At 44.3% G+C, this 17684-nt stretch overlaps 1 protein-coding gene across 1 annotated transcript; it reads left to right on the top strand.

Moving 5' to 3' along the window:
* Nucleotides 1-1304: 1304 nt before the first annotated feature.
* On the top strand, nt 1305-17652 carry LOC136440478 (uncharacterized). The gene is made up of 28 exons (XM_066436525.1): nt 1305-1494; nt 1909-2129; nt 2843-3023; nt 4158-4377; nt 4857-5119; nt 5523-5645; nt 6037-6159; nt 6478-6600; nt 7023-7142; nt 7807-8001; nt 8257-8315; nt 8459-8617; nt 8810-8953; nt 9260-9356; nt 9882-10051; nt 10217-10456; nt 10874-10987; nt 11489-11718; nt 12207-12349; nt 12773-12885; nt 13409-13639; nt 14037-14204; nt 14508-14668; nt 15180-15378; nt 15856-15969; nt 16383-16481; nt 16946-17146; nt 17383-17652. Exons 1-28 carry the CDS (start codon nt 1305-1307, stop codon nt 17644-17646), a joined length of 4665 nt encoding a protein of 1554 aa, XP_066292622.1. The 3' UTR covers nt 17647-17652.
* The last annotated feature ends 32 nt before the right edge of the window (nt 17653-17684 follow it).

Genomic DNA, 17684 nt, shown 5'->3' with positions numbered 1-17684 from the left:
CAGCAAAGAGCAAATGTTACAGAATCCTGAAGAACTTGGTATGAAACCGATTTTGGTGACGGCTGTGTAATATAGCGTGAAAATATCATTTATTGATATATTTAATGTTGCTGTGCTTCCAGGTGCGTGACTGAGTACAACTCTGACCCCTACATCAACAACGTGCTCGGCTGTGGCCCGTCCGGCCGTGTAGCTGAGGTGGCGAACTTGGCTTTATCAGCCGGGGCTACATGGGACAGGAGTTTCGGCTTTTGGGACTGTTACACCAGATTCTGCCAACGTGGGATATACGAGAGTAAGTACAGTCTGTACAACACAGAAGCAGCCTTTGGCTCAGACGGGAGCGGAGACAGGATTGTGTACACCGTGTGTGCAGGATCAGCAGGTAAGCATATGTCTATATTTATCTATATAAGATTTATCACATTTATGGCAGGATTGACATAACAGGTAACTATTGCCTTTCCAGTTGTCCTCTTGACTCATGATTTACTCTCATCGTCATCGGTCGGCTTCTCTACATGTCGTTTACTTTACATAGTATGAATGATGTGGTGTCCCATAATAGTAATACGGCATTTGAAAATTTGAAAAAACAAATTTGGTCCAATATCATCCAAGCAGATCTTTGTATCAAAGATCGTGGTGATCCAACTTGCCTCGTTTTCTCATACACGACGCGGTAACAAGTGTGTCAGGAAAAAGATGAAGTCAGAGAATACCATGATCTTTAATTACCCCCTAACATCTGCTTAGATATTGAGACAAGATGTCCTGTCCGCCAACTCACTTCTTTTACAACATTGCATGTAGTAATCTCTGGTAGCCATAACCAGATGCATTTGACTAGTTTTAGGTCTAGAGTTAGTAACAATAACATTCTTCTCATCTGTGTTCTTTACCTGAAACAGACAACAGTGGATGTGCCCAGATCCGGAACAAACTCCCGGGGGGAGATTACAACTGTTCCTGCCTACCGGGCTTTGCGCTAACGGAAGATGGCCATGGCTGTCAAGGTAGGGAACTGGTGCATTGTTATTTTTTCCACATTTGTACCTATGGTATCTCAGTTTGTAAATTCCAACCGTTAATTCATCACCAGGTCAACCACTATTGTTGTAAACATCTGTATTAGAATATCTTAGGACATTGTATATACTCTGCACGACCCTTCCCTCTTACCTCATGACCTCAATGAAAGCGGCCTGTAGGCCGATTTGAGCTTCTCACGAATAAACAACGGTTCAAACAAACAAAGAAACAAACATTTTCTGTATCTGCAAATAGCTGTACAGTGCTCCTCAATGACGGCTCCAACAAACGGCGAGGTGAGCGTCTCCGTAAGCGGCTCCGCAGGCGGCTCCGTAGGCGGCTCCAACACCTACGGAGACACGGTCACCTTCACGTGCGACACAGGGTACAACCTGGTCGGCGCTGCCACAGTTACCTGTCGGGCCGACGGGAGCTGGAGTGGAAGAGCACCAACATGTACTGGTAAGACTCTGCTCACTTCTTATCCTTGGTTAGTCTGTGTAATGGTTGCCCACGATCAGAGGCACATACTGCCGAAGTTCAGGACCGTCGCGAGTATTTACCCTTCCCCGGAAATGGAAAGATAGTTTCTGGCTTGGTTTTAAAAACATTGTAGCAGAATAAACGGAGTTGTACATTTTGCATGACCATTCCTGACAACAACCATAGCAGGCTACATACACTACGAACGTGAAATGAGTCTGAGAACAGTTAATACATTAATTAATTTATAAGTCTGAATTCCTTAAAGTTTAATGTTCGATAAAGAATATATTATGTTAGTCACAACCAGGTGCCTAACACGAAGGATTATTTGAATGTTTACCTCGCATAACTAATAAGAGGCATACTTTTCCTTTCTCTATATGTATTTAGATGCAACGCTTTGCCCGGCCGGGTACCTACACTTCAATGGAACGTGCTTAAGGTTCTCAGACGAGAGAAAGACGTACGCAATCGCGCGGGAAATCTGCCAGGCGGAAGATGCTCACTTGGTCGTCATCAAAACAGCCGCATTGGACAACTTCATCGTCAACAGAATCAAAGATGAGTCCCAGGCCGAAACCTGGATTGGTTTGGACGACCTTGCTTCACATGTAAGTGCCGTATCGTAGCGGTACAGTTAGTACCTTATTCTAATCAAAGAACTGCGCATTAGTTTATCATTTTTTTATATTCTAGTACTTGGGTTCACTGACCTATCGTTTGATTGATATCAAACTATGTTGCGAATATAACAAAGGTTAAAACGAAGGCGATAACAAATATGACGTTTAGGTCGTAGCACGTAACCTTATAAAGTATCAACATTGCACCAACTCACATTAAAAGCACATAAATAAGAATATTTTGTTTGTTCTTAACATTTATTTTGTAAGGATATTTGTGGTCATGGATTTGCTAATAGTAATATTAACTTAATAACATATCATGCTTTGCATGGGCTTCCCAAAGTTTCCCAAGACATATGTATATTCGCATGTGATAGCTGCATTCATGCAATACCTTGCTTCGACTTTGTGTCTTTCGTCGTCCCTTATCGTGTAGGTAGACGTGCAGTCTTATCAGTTTCCATGTAAGGTCAAGGCTTTGTAGTGTCCTGTTGCGCCCGATGTTGGCTTCGCAGGCCATTCCATCCGCAGAAGCCGCAACAAAACAACCCTCCAGTGTCATCCACATTCCATATGCATCTGACATCATCAGCAGCACTGCTCTCCCTAGCAGCTCTGTGCAGAGGGTTATCGTTATTAGTCCTGTTGGTTCAAGTCCCATACATCTTGTAAATAAAACTTTGCTTTTCACATTTAAGGAGGAGTTCGCATGGGCCGATGACAGTGTCCTGTCGCCGGGAGACTACAACTACGTGCTCTTGGCTCCTAATAGATCAGGCAACAACGATAACGACCACTGCGTGGAAATCCGTCCACAGTGGAGCTACAAGTGGAACGACCATGTTTGCTCGGAGTCAAAGTACTACGTCTGCCAGAAAGGTATGCCATTGTTCCTAACACCAACAGACTTTATTAGCAAACTTCAGTGGAAATCTGGGGAATAGTTTCATTAGGATGCACACAACCTATGTTTTTTATACACCGCGTAGCTATTCCACTAAGGCGGCGACTGATTAGCGACCGAATCTCATATTTTTTACGCTTTGTGTGTCTTGTTTTCCTTCCAGTCATTGTTTTATACTTTGCACGATATTCCAAGAGAAAGACGTCAATCCGGGCAATAGTGTCATCATGCTGCACACAAGCTATGTTTTTTTCATATACAGACGTCTAGCTGTAGTTCGAAGTAGAACGGTTCAGGAATGTACCTTTGTATCTAATCCTTGGGTATTGCGCCAGTGACTCCCCCATTCTACTACGACGGCAACCTCGCTGATGCCAAGCGAATTACTCAACGAATTTCATTGTTTTGCTGTCTTTCAGCCATACATAACATGTTGCATGATATACAAAATATCAAGTCAAGGGTTACGCAAATCCAATTAGGTCGCAGCGCGACCATCGTCTTGTGGAATGGGGACAGCTGCAGCCCGCTCGCCAGGTCCCAGAATTCACTGCGCTCGGGACCTCGCACGTCTGACAGAGAAAAGCCATCTCGCGCGAAGCAATAACTTCTTCGCACTTCTCTTTATCAATACTACGTAAGGTTCGAATAAATGGCATCATATGCATACTTGGTAACAAAATACTTTACGTGGGTTTTTGACAACGATTTTTCAGCTTCAAGGCTAACATACAGGTTTATACTCAATCATACCCCAAAGCTACACTGTAAACATTATTACAATCTATTTGTGACATTTTGAGCAACGCTATCTTTATGTTTGACAAAAGTATCTTACTGACGAAAATCAGGGTGTTTGGAATAGTCAAGACACTATAAATTATAGTGCAAGCTATAGGAGCATAATAATCTCAACAAACCTGCTGATTACGCCACACACGGGTGTCTATGCTTCAACTGTTTCCAACACAAAAACCTACAACCTTATCAAACGTATTTAATATTTTGCATATCGAGAGCGTAACAACGTAAAATGGAAAGGCGTAAATTTCATTCCAATCTTTCTTTTCCTTTAGAATTTAAATCTTAAATTCTATTGGTCCCATCAGCAAACCACGCATTTGAGGTCCTCCGTACTGCAAACCAGCAGTATAGAAAAGTGGATTTCTTGGTCATCAAGGCGCGGCTGCCGGCTAACGGTCAGTCTGTCACCCTGAACTGGTGCGCGGACTACCGAAATCTCTGTGCAAAGTACGGAAGAAGACCAACAGGCTGTGGGGAGAACGCAGTCCAACCGGGTACCGATGAACGCAGCGCCGGCAGAATCCGGTTGGTTCCATAACATGTACTAAATCCATGTCTTCTGATCTGGGCTGGTCGGAGCTTCTATAAGAGCAAATTTACAGAGCGTGAAAGTATCATTGATACTACGTAGAATATCATAGATTGAAATGCATGTTGATAGAATGACAGTCCTATTGTTTACCTTTGACAAGATACTCAAGAAATTTAATGATACTAGCTTTGAAAAGATTGATATCCATGATACTTTATTACACCTATTACAATACAATACAAGGCGAACTGTCATCACATCGAATGCAAATGTTGATTTTGAAAGACATGTAATTAGAAATTGAAACCTGTAAGGTATTTTGTCCATCAAGAAAAAATCCCTTGTACCAACAGATGGTAACAGTAAACAAAGACCAGTATTAGAGTATCCTGAAGAACCAATGGTAAGGCCAGATTTCGCGCGCGATACGCTGTATAATACACGACGTCAAAAAATGTTGTTGTGTTTCCAGGTGCGTGACTGAGTACAACTCTGACCCTTACATCAACAACGTGCTCGCCTGGGGCGCTGCCGCCCGTGTAGCTGAGGTGGCGAACTTGGCTTTCTCAGCCGGGGCTACAGCGGGCAGGAGTTTCGGCTTTCTCAACTGTGCCACCAGCTCCTGCCAACGTGGGATACGCGAGAGTCACTGGAGTCTGTTCAACACAACAGCAGCCTTTCTCTCAGACGGGAGCGGAGACAGGATTGTGTACACCGTGTGTGCAGGCTCAGTCGGTAAGTACTTGCGTGGCACTAATGACTTTTTCTTCACTCTCCATAAAAATGCATGTATCATATAGAACCTTTAAAAGCACGTGCACTTAAGTAAAAGTGTATCAAATTTTTTTGACAGTTTTGCCTGAATTGCGCTCTGGTTTACAATATTACAATTACAGACATAATTACCGACACATATTACGGACATCATAAGAGTATTACAGTTTGTTGTAAAACAAGTCTATCCAAACGTCACTCGTACTCATGCAAAACTTTTCACTTGACCAGTATCGATCACCACGATCGGCTGCATCAGTCAGAAAGCGTGTCTCGTCATTTGAGACCTTACTGGGTTCAAACGGGATACACAGCCTCTTATATTTGAAACGTATGTAATCTAATGTATGCCTTAACTGTGCAGGTAATGATGAATGTGCAACAGGAAACGGTGGGTGTGCCCATGTGTGTATCCACACTCAGAGCGGCCACAGGTGTATCTGCCGAAAGGGCTTCTCATTAATGGAGGATGGGCATGGCTGCGAAGGTGGGAAGTTGAATTGTCCTTTTTGTACATACACTAAGCATTCGTGTGTAGAAGTCTCTTTCCCACTATTTAACATAAGTACACACCTGATTAAAACAAACCATGATACCATCTTATATACATGGCGATATACATACCGTTTCAATTGCACACAGGGATCAAGCTCATGGCAGATAAACGTGGTTGTGGAGGTCAGAAATAGGTTGAGTGTAGTTTTCTTTTAAACATAGGTAGATATGATACAGAATAAAGCTGCTTATCTGCGTACCAAAGAGCTCTTATAACATACATTACAGGATAGCCAGCACAACCAGTCCTTAACTTTAGCCTTCCTAGGGGATTGTGTACATGTATGAAGCTAACTGTAATTTTGCCTTCTTATCGACGACAGACATAGACGAATGCGCGAAGGGCAATGGAGGTTGTGTGCAAACCTGCTCCAACACTCATGGCGCGTTCCTGTGTTCTTGTCACAGCGGCTACACACTTAACGGGGATGGCCTGACTTGTGATGGTGAGTGACAACTTTTACAGATTAGACGGACCGATGATTGATTTAATTGGATACTATATTTGGTTAGGCCCTCGATCAGGCCACATAAAGATTTGACAAGTTACATGTACATCAGTTTGTCCCAGGTAATATCAATGATAATCGAATAGTCGTTATAAATGGATTATATGTAAGATATCACCTGTTGTAGAAATTAAATGTAGATAAAAGGTAACCGAAAAAAAGGTCAACAGTGACAAGAAACAATGATAAGACTTAGCCAACCTGAAACACAACAGTGCAAGGGTCTGAAATGTTTCAATCAAACCGTTCACACAGATGTAAACGAGTGCGAAGTGAGCCCAGGAATCTGTGGCAATAACGCTGAATGTGTCAACTTGAACGGGAGCGTCGACTGCAAGTGTTCACCAGGCTTCAAAATGGGGACAGGTGGCTGTAAAGGTGACAATATCTTAAACAACATTGTTAAAAAGTAACCGCGTCTATGTGATTGATAAGAGATAATTGAGTAGAAGTGAATTAGAACCGGATTCTCACACAAACATGTCGATCATCTGACTGTTTTGATTCAAATATTCAATTACACGTTACAATTCATATTAACACGTTCAATAGCAGTAACCTAGCTTCAGTGCACTGTGAACTAATCAGTATTGCCCTGATGAAGATGACTGACAGTCGTCGAAACGTCGGCTCTTGTAAAAGGCTTGGTTGTGAATAAAAGAACCTTGCTATTCACGTTGTATGGCGTTGAACATAAAAAATAGGTTGAAATACAGCAATATTTGTGCATGGGAAACGAAACGAGTCTTGAGGAGAGACCAGGAAACATAACACTGATATTTCTGCCTTCCTGTCAACAGATGTGGATGAATGCTCTGGTAAACATACGTGTCCTGAGCACGCCTTCTGCGTGAACGGAGAAGGGTCGTACCACTGTGTCTGTCTGGAGGGGTTTACAGGGAACGGTACAACATGCACAGGTAAATATAACAAGCTGACATGATAACAAATCTAATGTTTTCATTCACTTTATTATGATGAAACCTTCCAAATGCCAATGCGAAGTCAACTTGTGAACGGTACATCATGCGCAGGTAACACACTAACATTAGGATTACTTCAGAAAGAATAGGAAACTTTCTAAAATAACTCGCTCGAGCTGCTTTCTACCTCAAAGTATTCAGTGAGCACTACACTATGAATGATATCCTACTCATAATCGCAGTCTATGCAAATGACCGACTGCCATTTTGAATCCATCCCACCTACCAACACGGCGCTGGCTGCCATGTTCAACAATCATAAACAATGACGTCACGTGAAAAGAATATGTAAAAAAATAAGTAAGCAGCAACTTACATGTGCAGAAAAGTGTAGGTTGTGTTAGGCCTCTTTGTTCATACTTACTTTCGTTATGTCCTTTGCCTGTTTGCTAATTCCATGTAATCTCCAAGCAGATCCACGCCGGGCGCGAAAATCGTAGTATGCTAGCCAGAGAAGGTCCAGTCAGCCAGAGAGGGTTCATCAGCCGATGAACCCTCTCTGGCTGACTGGACCTTCTCTGGCTAGCATACTACGATTTTCGCGCCCGGCGTGGATCTGCTTGGAGATTAAATTCCATGTACCATTACACATTAACCTCAGAGATCGTACCAACCACCACACCTGCAAGTCCTACTACAACAGTAAAGAGCACGACGGCAACACCCGCGGCAGAGTCCACCGCCCTGCCGACTCATTCTCCTGCCAGCACCGACATGCCCACATCGTCTGCTGCTCCTTCCACCACCAGCACTGCCTTCAAGACAACTGCTACAACTCAGCAGGGGGATGCCATCGGTAACTTACGATCATACCGTTCTCTTTTACGCGACGATGTAAGGATGAAAATCACATCTTACGCTACCTGCACCTGCCACGAAAACCAATCAAAGCATCAAGCCTTTAGCAGAAGACTCGTGACCATCTGCGAGGGTCTTTTGGGTGGTTTTGGTATACTCTTTCGCCGACTGCTTGGCCAAGTGTCTGGACAGCATTATAAGGTGCACTCAGCTCTCAGGCAAATGATGCTGATTCCTTTATTTCCCTCCTCAGGTGCAGAGGGGACAACCACAGGCCTCTTCTCCAAGCCAACCGCGACTTTCCTTTCACACGTATGTCAGGTCATTTACCTTGGTCTTCACGAGAAAGACAAAAATTTGTCCGTTGGTTCTATGCAACTTGTAATATTCAGCAACGACAAAGTCGATAATGATTAAATTTTTTAACAAAACTTTTTCTTTGAATCTATCTGCAGGCAACGCCTGGAGCGAATGACAGCAGCCCTCGGCACGATGGAACCATAAACACCATCACTGACCTGCAGTACGACAAGGACGATCCTGGGAGCTTACTGGATCAGCTCATTCCGCACAAGAAACGGGGCGAGGGAGGTTCTTCCCCCGTGGACGGAACGGTGAGACACTGCAAATCGACTTGCTTTGTTTGGTTTAGGTTTGATTCTAGACTCGGTCTTTTCTGACCTTGCTGGCAACGCGTTTGCAACTTCCTTAGTTATGCAATGTGTGTTTTTAAAGACGTAGTTTATATACTCTTACACCTCCTTAAAACACTTAAAAACGACTCGCCTGTTTTCCGCCTGTTACAGGTCGACTCGGCAACCTGCACGGAGGCCATGGCAGCCCTCGCCAGACTGTCTCGCGCACCTGCAGCCGAGGATGCCACTGAGACGATGGCGATGATAACCAGTGACGTCATCACCCTGTGCGGAAAACTGCCTTTGGATGCCCAGGTAATGATGTTGTCAGTAACGTCACTCTTCTTCTTCCTCTCGACTCATCACAATCTACATTTCCCCATTCCAGGCAGACGTGACTCCTCCTTATCAAACTGATGAAATGATTCCAATTGCAATACTGCTGAAGTCATCATCGTCATAAAGAGTTAGGTCTGGACTTATTCCCTCTATCTCTGCCAATGTGGCGCACAAGTATACCCGGCAGACTAAACAAGTTCTCACATGGCAGTCACACATTGTATCGTCATAACTCACGGGTACATTTACGTCCTTTTGACCACAGATCATTTATTGTTTCAGGCGGAGGGAGGTTACGTGGTGGGAGCCATGACGGACTCCATCAAGCAAGCTGTTCGTGGAGGGGCCAGCATGGAAGAACTCTCACCCAAGGCAGCAGGTATCTTTGCGCACGTCAATAGAACTGCTTGCGTTTAAAAGGAATCAGTTGTTTGTCAGCTTGCCTGTTTGTTTGAACCTCTGTTCATTCACTAGAACCGATTTTCATTTAGGGCATAAGGGAGGACGTAAGATTCAGATGAAATATAAGGGCATAAGGGAGGACGTAAAAAGTTAAAGTGTCACATACATCTTGATCAGATGCGTTGGGGTGGCGCCCATCTCCATTTCTGTAGCACGTGGGCCACACATGTATGCAAGTCACTACAGCAGGGGGCTAGTCCGCTGGTAGCGATGTGTGTTTAACTTCCATACTTTTTCCCAAATGCTGAGTGCTAAGCAGAAAAGGCAGTATGTACCATTTTTAGAGTCTTTGGTATGACCCGGCCGGGGTTCGAACTCACGACCTACCGTATGCAAGGCGAACACTCTACCCAATAGGCCATTGCATCGGTTTACAGAGGACGTAAGATTTAGATGAAATATGACAAAGACACATAATGGACATGTTGTTGTTTCCCTGCAGCTGTGGTGGACACCGTGGCTGCCCTGATGGAGGCGGGAGGCTCGGAAGCAGTCCCGGAAGACGAGGAGGACGCCGCAGCGCTGGACAGGCTGCCTCCGCGGAAACGGGAGGAGTTTCGTCAGCAGATGAAGGAAAAACACCGGGAGAAACTGGAGCGACAGTGGGCCTATGTAAGATTCTTCTTTTATATACCATACTTGGATAGAGAACAGTCAATCCCGTAATATCTTAGACGTTGGATCATTTTTCTTTAATGACCAGATTCTTTGCATAGGAATTGACCATTTTCTATCACCATCTGCACCGTCCTAAATTATGCTTTCTTTTACACGCAGCAACGAGAAACGACCCAGGCATTGAAGAAGAACCTAGACAGCATCGCTGACACTCTGCTGGACAGCAAGGGCAGCCCCGGACGGGTCGAGCTCGGCTCTAAGGCTGTCCAGATGGTGCTGGAGAAGACGTCAGGAGGAGGGCTGGGAGGGGCAGCAGTCTCTGCGCATGCGGGAGGAGTGACGTTCCCGGGTCCGCACGCCCTGCACGAGGGAGGGGTTGCTGAAGATGCAGACATGAAGGCAAGGATTTCAACTGCGTCTTAAGCTAGATAGGGATGTTCCTGTAGCTCAAGTGGTAGCAGCCTCACAGTTGAGCTCCTGGTTCCAATTAGTTGGCGTTTACTAGGAGGCGTTTACTAGTACTTGTTTACTAAAGGTGAAAAGTGTAGATCGTGATAAAACGAGGAGAGGAAGATGCAGATAGCATTTTTTTTAGACTGCAAGGGCATATAGCGCATGCTTAAAGGGCTAAAATTAGGTCCAATGTAACTGCTAGATCTGCTTATATTTCAATCATTTCAAGATGTCTTATCGTATGGTGTCATTTCATCAACTGATCCTGATCACTTTTTGTGACTCTGTTTGTTTCCTAATATGATGTACAAAAGCCCTGAACAGAATCCGGTAATTTGTAACGATCCCTTTGTTGTATAACAGGTTGTTGGATATGCCCGTAACCCGTTCGTGTGGGACGACTCCGCAAAAGACGTCAAGTCGTCGGTGGTGGACATCGAGCTGAAACAACCAGGGAGAGGAACCCTCAGAGTCAAGGTGCTGTTCTGTTAACATGATTTAAGCAACTTGCTTTTGTTACATCAGGTAACTGATAAGGACAAAGAAATATACATCACCAAGACATCTATTCATCAATTACCAACTTTTGAAGGCATCACAAATCCACAAAGTCATGACAAAATTGTGTTTACAACAAAGGATACAAAAACATAGTATCCAAGCAGACCTACGGGTTGCAAAGACCTTAATCAACTGGCAGAAGGAGTTTTTTTTCTGCACGTTGGATACGGTCTTTGCAACCCGTAGGTCTGCTTGGAGACTAACAAAAACATACTGTACGTATCAAAATCACGTCCCAAGAGAAACAAGACTGTGACAGTTTGTACTTTTGAAAGGACAAGACTTAACCATGTACACAATATTTTTCCAAGACCTATTTGATTATCTTCCTTACAAGCAAACCAGCATGCAAACAAACTTACATAAGAGAAATAATGACAACTTGATGGAGGCAATATTAACAGTCTTTTTCTTCAGGACCTGCCGGAAGACATCACCGTGGTGTTGAAGAACGACCCGGACCTGTTCGCCACCCCCCGCCTGGTGAGGTACTCGCCGTTCCCTAACGACACCATGGTGTTCCGCACCTTCCGCGCCAGGAGGAACCAGACCTACGGAGTGGCTGTCAGCCTGGTGGCCCCCTACCCGGCCGCCGTGATGTACGGCAAGCTGGGGGACTTCCCGAACGAGACGGACTATGACTTCAAGTAAGGTCCAATTTTTACAGGACGGTCATTGTGCAACTGATGAGCGACAAAATCATCATTGAGCTCATAGAAAAATAATGGAGAGATCATTTGAAGACCTTGGAGATGACTAAAAAATCATTGCTATCAAAACAATATCACTACGAGATTATTGGTTCCATTATTGGCATCATTGAATGATCATTCAGATCAATGAAACACCATTGAGAGATCATTGGAGGGTCTTGGACATCAATGAGCGCTCACGGAGCGACCGTTGAAAGACACGTCAAATCTGTAACGTTCGACGGTCACTCAATAGTTTCTTCTGTGAAATTGCAACATAAGTGAGGTCGTCTCAAATTGGCAACATTTTTGACGTTATAGTATCTTGCTACGTCGTGTGTATCATTTAAGACACAGAAGTGATAGTTTTAGAAACAAGACTGTGAAGGGATATTTGGACCCGTTCATGTAATCAACTGTAAGATCTATCCCTTTACAAACAGGAAGGAGTTCAGCTGGGATGACTTCGTCGCTAAGACTGTGCCGCCTTACGACGACGATGTCCACACCACCTACACCATACTGCAGCCGGACCCGGCAGTGGACAACGGTACAGAGGACTACACAATAGGGCTGCAGGTGGACGGTGAGTGACGTCATGGGTTCTGTGAACGTTGCAATGATTTACGAGCGAGCTAGTGTCGCCGGAATTTGTTATACAAAATGTATCTAATTGATAGCAGTTGCGATTATTTGTAATCCCCGGCTTTTGATATATTGTATCTCATATGTTGGTGCTGGAAATGTTTGATATGCGTTTTCTTAAAATTGTCATCTCAAAATAATTTAAAAGATGTGCAACAATTGTGGTTATTCTATACCTGGAATTAAGGTACAGATTTAAAGTAATTGTTAATTAGGAATCATACAGGATGATACACACTGATCATTCGGCTGGTCATGGTGTACACACTATTAAGTAATGCATGAATATTGCAGCAGATGTATTTATCTATCTCTTGATATGGCATGGTTATAACCGCTATGTTCCGTTTTCCTGTTCGTACAGACTGTCCAGCATCGGGGTGCCCCTACACGGTGGATATCGTGCGGCTGAACTGCGTGTTCTGGGACCCCGGGATAGACGTGGAGCTGGGCTCGTGGAAAGGAGACGGTTGTCGGGTAATAAAAACAACTGGCATGAAACCAACTTGTATTTGACCTGGAAATGTAAAAGCCTTCTATCCAATTTGAGATCACAAAATGTTCTTGTTGTTCTTTTAATGACTGGTATGTGCCGGCATACCGGTGTAGTTATGTGGAATGTTTTCCGCTTTTCGGAATGTCCTAAGGACTGTCCCTTACAAGTAGTATGTAACGCAGGGGAGCGAAAACAGCCGGGATTCCAAAGTGAAACCTCCTGATTTAGACTCCATAGCAGGCATTTGGTCATTGCCATTTTTGAAGATAAATTCGAAGTATTGTTTTCTCTTTGCCTCCGTGCTCCCAACAACATTTGCCTACGTAATCAACAAAAACGGCAATATCCAAACAGTGTGCAAATTTGAATCTTAACTGTTATCTCTCCCTTGAGTCACATAGAGAAGTCACTAATAATTGATCCAAAGAAGAAGTCATTAGACTAACGATTAAACCAACAATGTCTCATCTTGCAGCTACTGACACGCTTTTTTTTCTTTTCCAGGTGAGCCCGGCATCAACCCTGCCCCGCACGGTGTGCATGTGTGATCACCTGACCAGCTTCGGAACCTCCTCGGAGACCGAACCCAACAGGATCAACTTCAAAACTGTCTTCAAGAGGTTCGTGGATCTGGTCAACAACTACGCTGTGTGGACCACCATGGTGGTGTTGATGGGGATGTACTTCGTCATGCTCTATCCCGCTCGCAGGAACGACAAGATAGATGCGCAGAAGGTATGTCGTGATTGGTGAAGATTGTTTTATGCTTTCCGAATGCTCATCGCTAATCATTATCCATGCATTAGTAGTAACAATCAGTCTTTCATAGTTTGAGTCCACTGTGTCTTGTCTTTGTTGAGCATACCTTGCTTCTTGGAGAACCTGATGAATTGCCTAGTACTGCCTGGTACACTGCGTAAATCGCCTGGTGCCGCTCTTTCTGCGCTTCGTACTTGTTGGGCCTTACTACAGCAGATTTTATGGCTGTCTGTTCTTTTTAGTATATCTTCAAACTCGCCCACAGTAGAGCAGAGCAAGTTTAGTCCCTCTCCGGCTATCATTCAAGACCTGAAGGTAATATTCGATATCCAAGTGTGCTTGGTCTGAAATCTAAGTCTTCTTTTTGTATCAGTGGAGTGTCAAGAACGTGCACGGCAACCGGGAGAGCCACCCCTACCGGTACCTGATAAGGGTGGACACCGGGCACGACTGGGGAGCAGGGACTAGGTCAAAGGTCGCCTTCGTGTTGAACGGAGCCTTGGGCAGCACGGGTCCGAGGGAGTTTCAGCAGGATGACATGGTTAGTGTTACAATCACACACACACACAAACACACACGCACACACACACACACACACACACACACGCACACACACACACACACACTTGACACACACAAACACACATACATACACACACAAATACACACACACACAAATACACACACACAAACACACTTGACACACACACACACACACACACACACATACATACGCACATACACACACACACGTGCATACACGCATACGTAAAGCCAATGTTCTGTTTTCCTCTTTTTTTCTAGTCTCTTTGACTCAATGAATGATGGATATTCTATTTTGCAGACCTTCCAGACCGGAGGCGTGAACACCTTCCTGCTGACCACCCCGGAGCAGCTGGGCTGCCTGACCAGCCTGACCGTGTGGCACGACAACTCCGGGGTGGGTCGCCATGCCTCCTGGTTCCTGGAGAGGGTGGAGGTCACAGATCTGCAGATAAACAAGAAGTACCCTTGATTTTGTATTATCTTTTTGCATTGATTGGATAGGAATTGTAAGTTGTTGAATCTACTGGATGATGGTCGTTACTCAGAGACCCATCGTAGTATGGAAGTTTCTGCCATATGTACCACCATCATCCTCCACTTTGTTCTTCAGCTTCAACTGTTAAAACTGCACCATCTTCATGTTATTCCTTTGTTTCAGCATTATGATCATGCATTTTTCCAATGTATTGAAATTCTCGGTACAAGCTTCTCGGAATTCTGACAAGAAAGCATACCTTTTCCTTTCTAACAAAATTATGAAAACAGCCATAGGCTCCAAACTCATGTCTGTAAAAACACATTTTTCACAGCTTGTCTGTAATGACATTGGTTGTTGGCATCACCACTTAGGTTACTGCTGAGAGACCGTTTGTAATGTTTTGAGCAGAACGCAGCCTGCCTGTAATGATTTATGCTGCAGCACCCACCACTTGGACCGCTGCTAACAGACTTTCTGTATTGTGTTCTTTAGGACCCAGTTCGTGTGTAACGGCTGGATGGGGGTGGAGCACGGAGACGGCCGTCTCGTGCGGACCATGCCCCCCACAGAGGAGACGGACGTCTCCCTGGGGCAGCGCTTCAGTCTGAAGCTGCGCGAGAAGTTCAAGGACGGGCACGTCTGGATGTCCGTGGTGACGTCACGCCCAAGGAGCTACTTCACCCGCGTGCAGGTGCGTCCGGTGTCGCGCCAAAATCTTGTTCCGCCAAATTTTTCTCCCTGGGGTAGTGCGCGTGCGTAGAGAGACCAGCTAGCAGGGTCAGGGTTAAGGTTAGGGCAAGGTATTCGCAGCCTACCAAGCCAAATTAAATGAGTATGGGGGGATATTGGGCAGGGGCACACCTTTTTTTCTTGAACGCAGAATGTTTCAGCACTTGTAACATTAAGTTTGTGAGTTTAGAAAATCTTTCTTGTGACAAAAATGACATTATCATGCAGAGAGAGTCTATCGTATTTGGATGAATATCCATGCAATCTGTTTTGGGGAGAGAACAAGGGGACTATAAGCTATATGTTCAAATTATCGTCTAATGATTTCACAAACATGTACATACATGTCACACTTAAATGACACTGGGTAAGAGGTTTTCTATCAATAGATACACTATATAGCCATGTATAATGATTACTGTATTTCCCCCTATTGTAGCGCCTGTCGTGCTGCATTTGCCTCCTGTTCTGTAAGATGATCACCAGCGCCATGTGGTTCCGGGGGTCCGAGCAGGGGACATCCACCGTCGTGCTCACCATTGGGTCCATCGAGGTACGTGTTCCTTTGTTTTCTCTCACTATGGTAGGGATAAACTTACTTACACTTACACCAAGCACAATGGACATCAAAAATAAAGAATGTAAACGAATCTTGAATCTGACCCGAATGGTCTGAACACGTGGTCCAACGGACACATGACGTAAGCGACGAGTCTTCGATGGATGGAATATGATATCGCCACCCGTCACAATTGAGTGACTCCCTGAGAATTACGCAAATCCGATCATGATTTCCTTGTGTTTGAAATATATCTCTGCTTAACACTATCAAATAACATGAAAGAGCTTTCGTGCCAACCTTGTACATCACTTAAACCTTTTGTACCTTACCTATATGTGTGAAGTAACAAAGAAGTTGTTTACTTTGTTAAAAGTACCCCAATCTTTTGCCTTGTTTCTCTACAGTTGACTGCAGACACGCTGCTGGTGAGCCTTTGGACCACTCTGCAGGTTTTCCCCGTCAACTTCATCATCGTGCAGATCTTCCGCCGATGGCGCCCAAAGGTGAAAGTAAACTGTAGTCTCAATCGTTCAATCTTCGTCAGCAACGTTGGGTAGTATTTCAATGAAATATGTGATTGATAGATTGATAAATTTATATAGATAGGTAAGTAGGTAGAAAAGTATAGCTAGATAGATGGATGAATAGATATATTATTAGATAGGCAGATGTATGGATAGATAGATAGATAAATACTTTATTAGGATTAAAAAATGGGTCGATCGATCGATAGATTAATAGCTAGGTAGATGGATGGATGTATAGAAAGATAGATAAATCAATGGATGGATGGATGGATGGACGGATAGATAGATAAATGGATGGATAGATGGATGGCAGGACGGATACTATTAGATGGATGGACGCAGTGAGCTCAACAGTTGGAATGGACATACGCTAAAGAAGGATGGTTCGCAGACTGTCTACGATATCTTCATACGTTTATCATGTCTGTTCTCCACCCCAGGGTGTACCGAAGTCGTCTGGCCGGAAGCTGCCGTACTGGTTCCTGTACGTGGGCTGGGCGCTGCTGGCCCTGACCACCCTGGCCTCGGGGTTCTTCCTGCTGCTGTACAGTGTGGAGTGGGGCAAAGACAAGTCCGTCCAGTGGCTCACAGCGTTCGGACTGGCCTTCCTACAGTCCATGGTGGTGGTCCAACCGGCTCAGGTGAAACTCATCATCTAGTTTTAATCTTAATCACAAACAGCATGCACAGGGAAACGTTGTGCTTGCCTAAATAGAGTGTAGTTCATTTTTGAAACTTTTGTTCAATATCATTTCATCGTTGTCCATTTTTTTCTTTAGGCATACCTTATCTTATTTTACATATTGGGACTGTCAATTGATTTAGTTTCATGAAGTTTATTTGTATGTTTGTTTCTTTCTTTTTGATCATACTGAAGGCTATTATCTTGGCCTTCGGGACCTCAATCCTCCTTGGTTGTCGCAAAAAGAAGAGCGACACCGACGAGAAGGATGAGGATGTTGAAGCGGGAAGACTTCAGCCTGTCGATGGCAAGTATTACACATTGCAGCATGTCCTTATTCTCCTGCAACCCAGCAAACCCCAAGTCTTATCGAAAGGTGTGGTAGGTTCTTCAGTTGGACGTGCTCCAGGTTTGGTTCTCCTCAAACAACATAGGTTTTTCTCTTCCAGGTTCAATTAACCAGCATGGGGGATTTGACATCACACCATAACTAGCTT

This window comes from Branchiostoma lanceolatum, chromosome 8 (assembly GCF_035083965.1).
Source record: "Branchiostoma lanceolatum isolate klBraLanc5 chromosome 8, klBraLanc5.hap2, whole genome shotgun sequence".
NCBI classification, from domain to species: Eukaryota; Metazoa; Chordata; class Leptocardii; order Amphioxiformes; family Branchiostomatidae; genus Branchiostoma; species Branchiostoma lanceolatum.
This window is presented reverse-complemented; position numbering and strand designations above follow the sequence as displayed.

What these genes read in the sequence shown, in the direction of transcription:
- LOC136440478 (XM_066436525.1), top strand. Translation starts at nt 1,305, where the DNA reads ATGACGGCTCCAACAAACGGCGAGGTGAGCGTCTCCGTAAGCGGCTCC. An exon ending in AGTTTCAGCAGGATGACATG is followed by an intron (nt 14,205 to 14,507) that starts GTTAGTGTTACA and finishes TCTATTTTGCAG; the next exon opens with ACCTTCCAGACCGGAGGCGT. An exon ending in GCTACTTCACCCGCGTGCAG is followed by an intron (nt 15,379 to 15,855) that starts GTGCGTCCGGTG and finishes CCCCTATTGTAG; the next exon opens with CGCCTGTCGTGCTGCATTTG.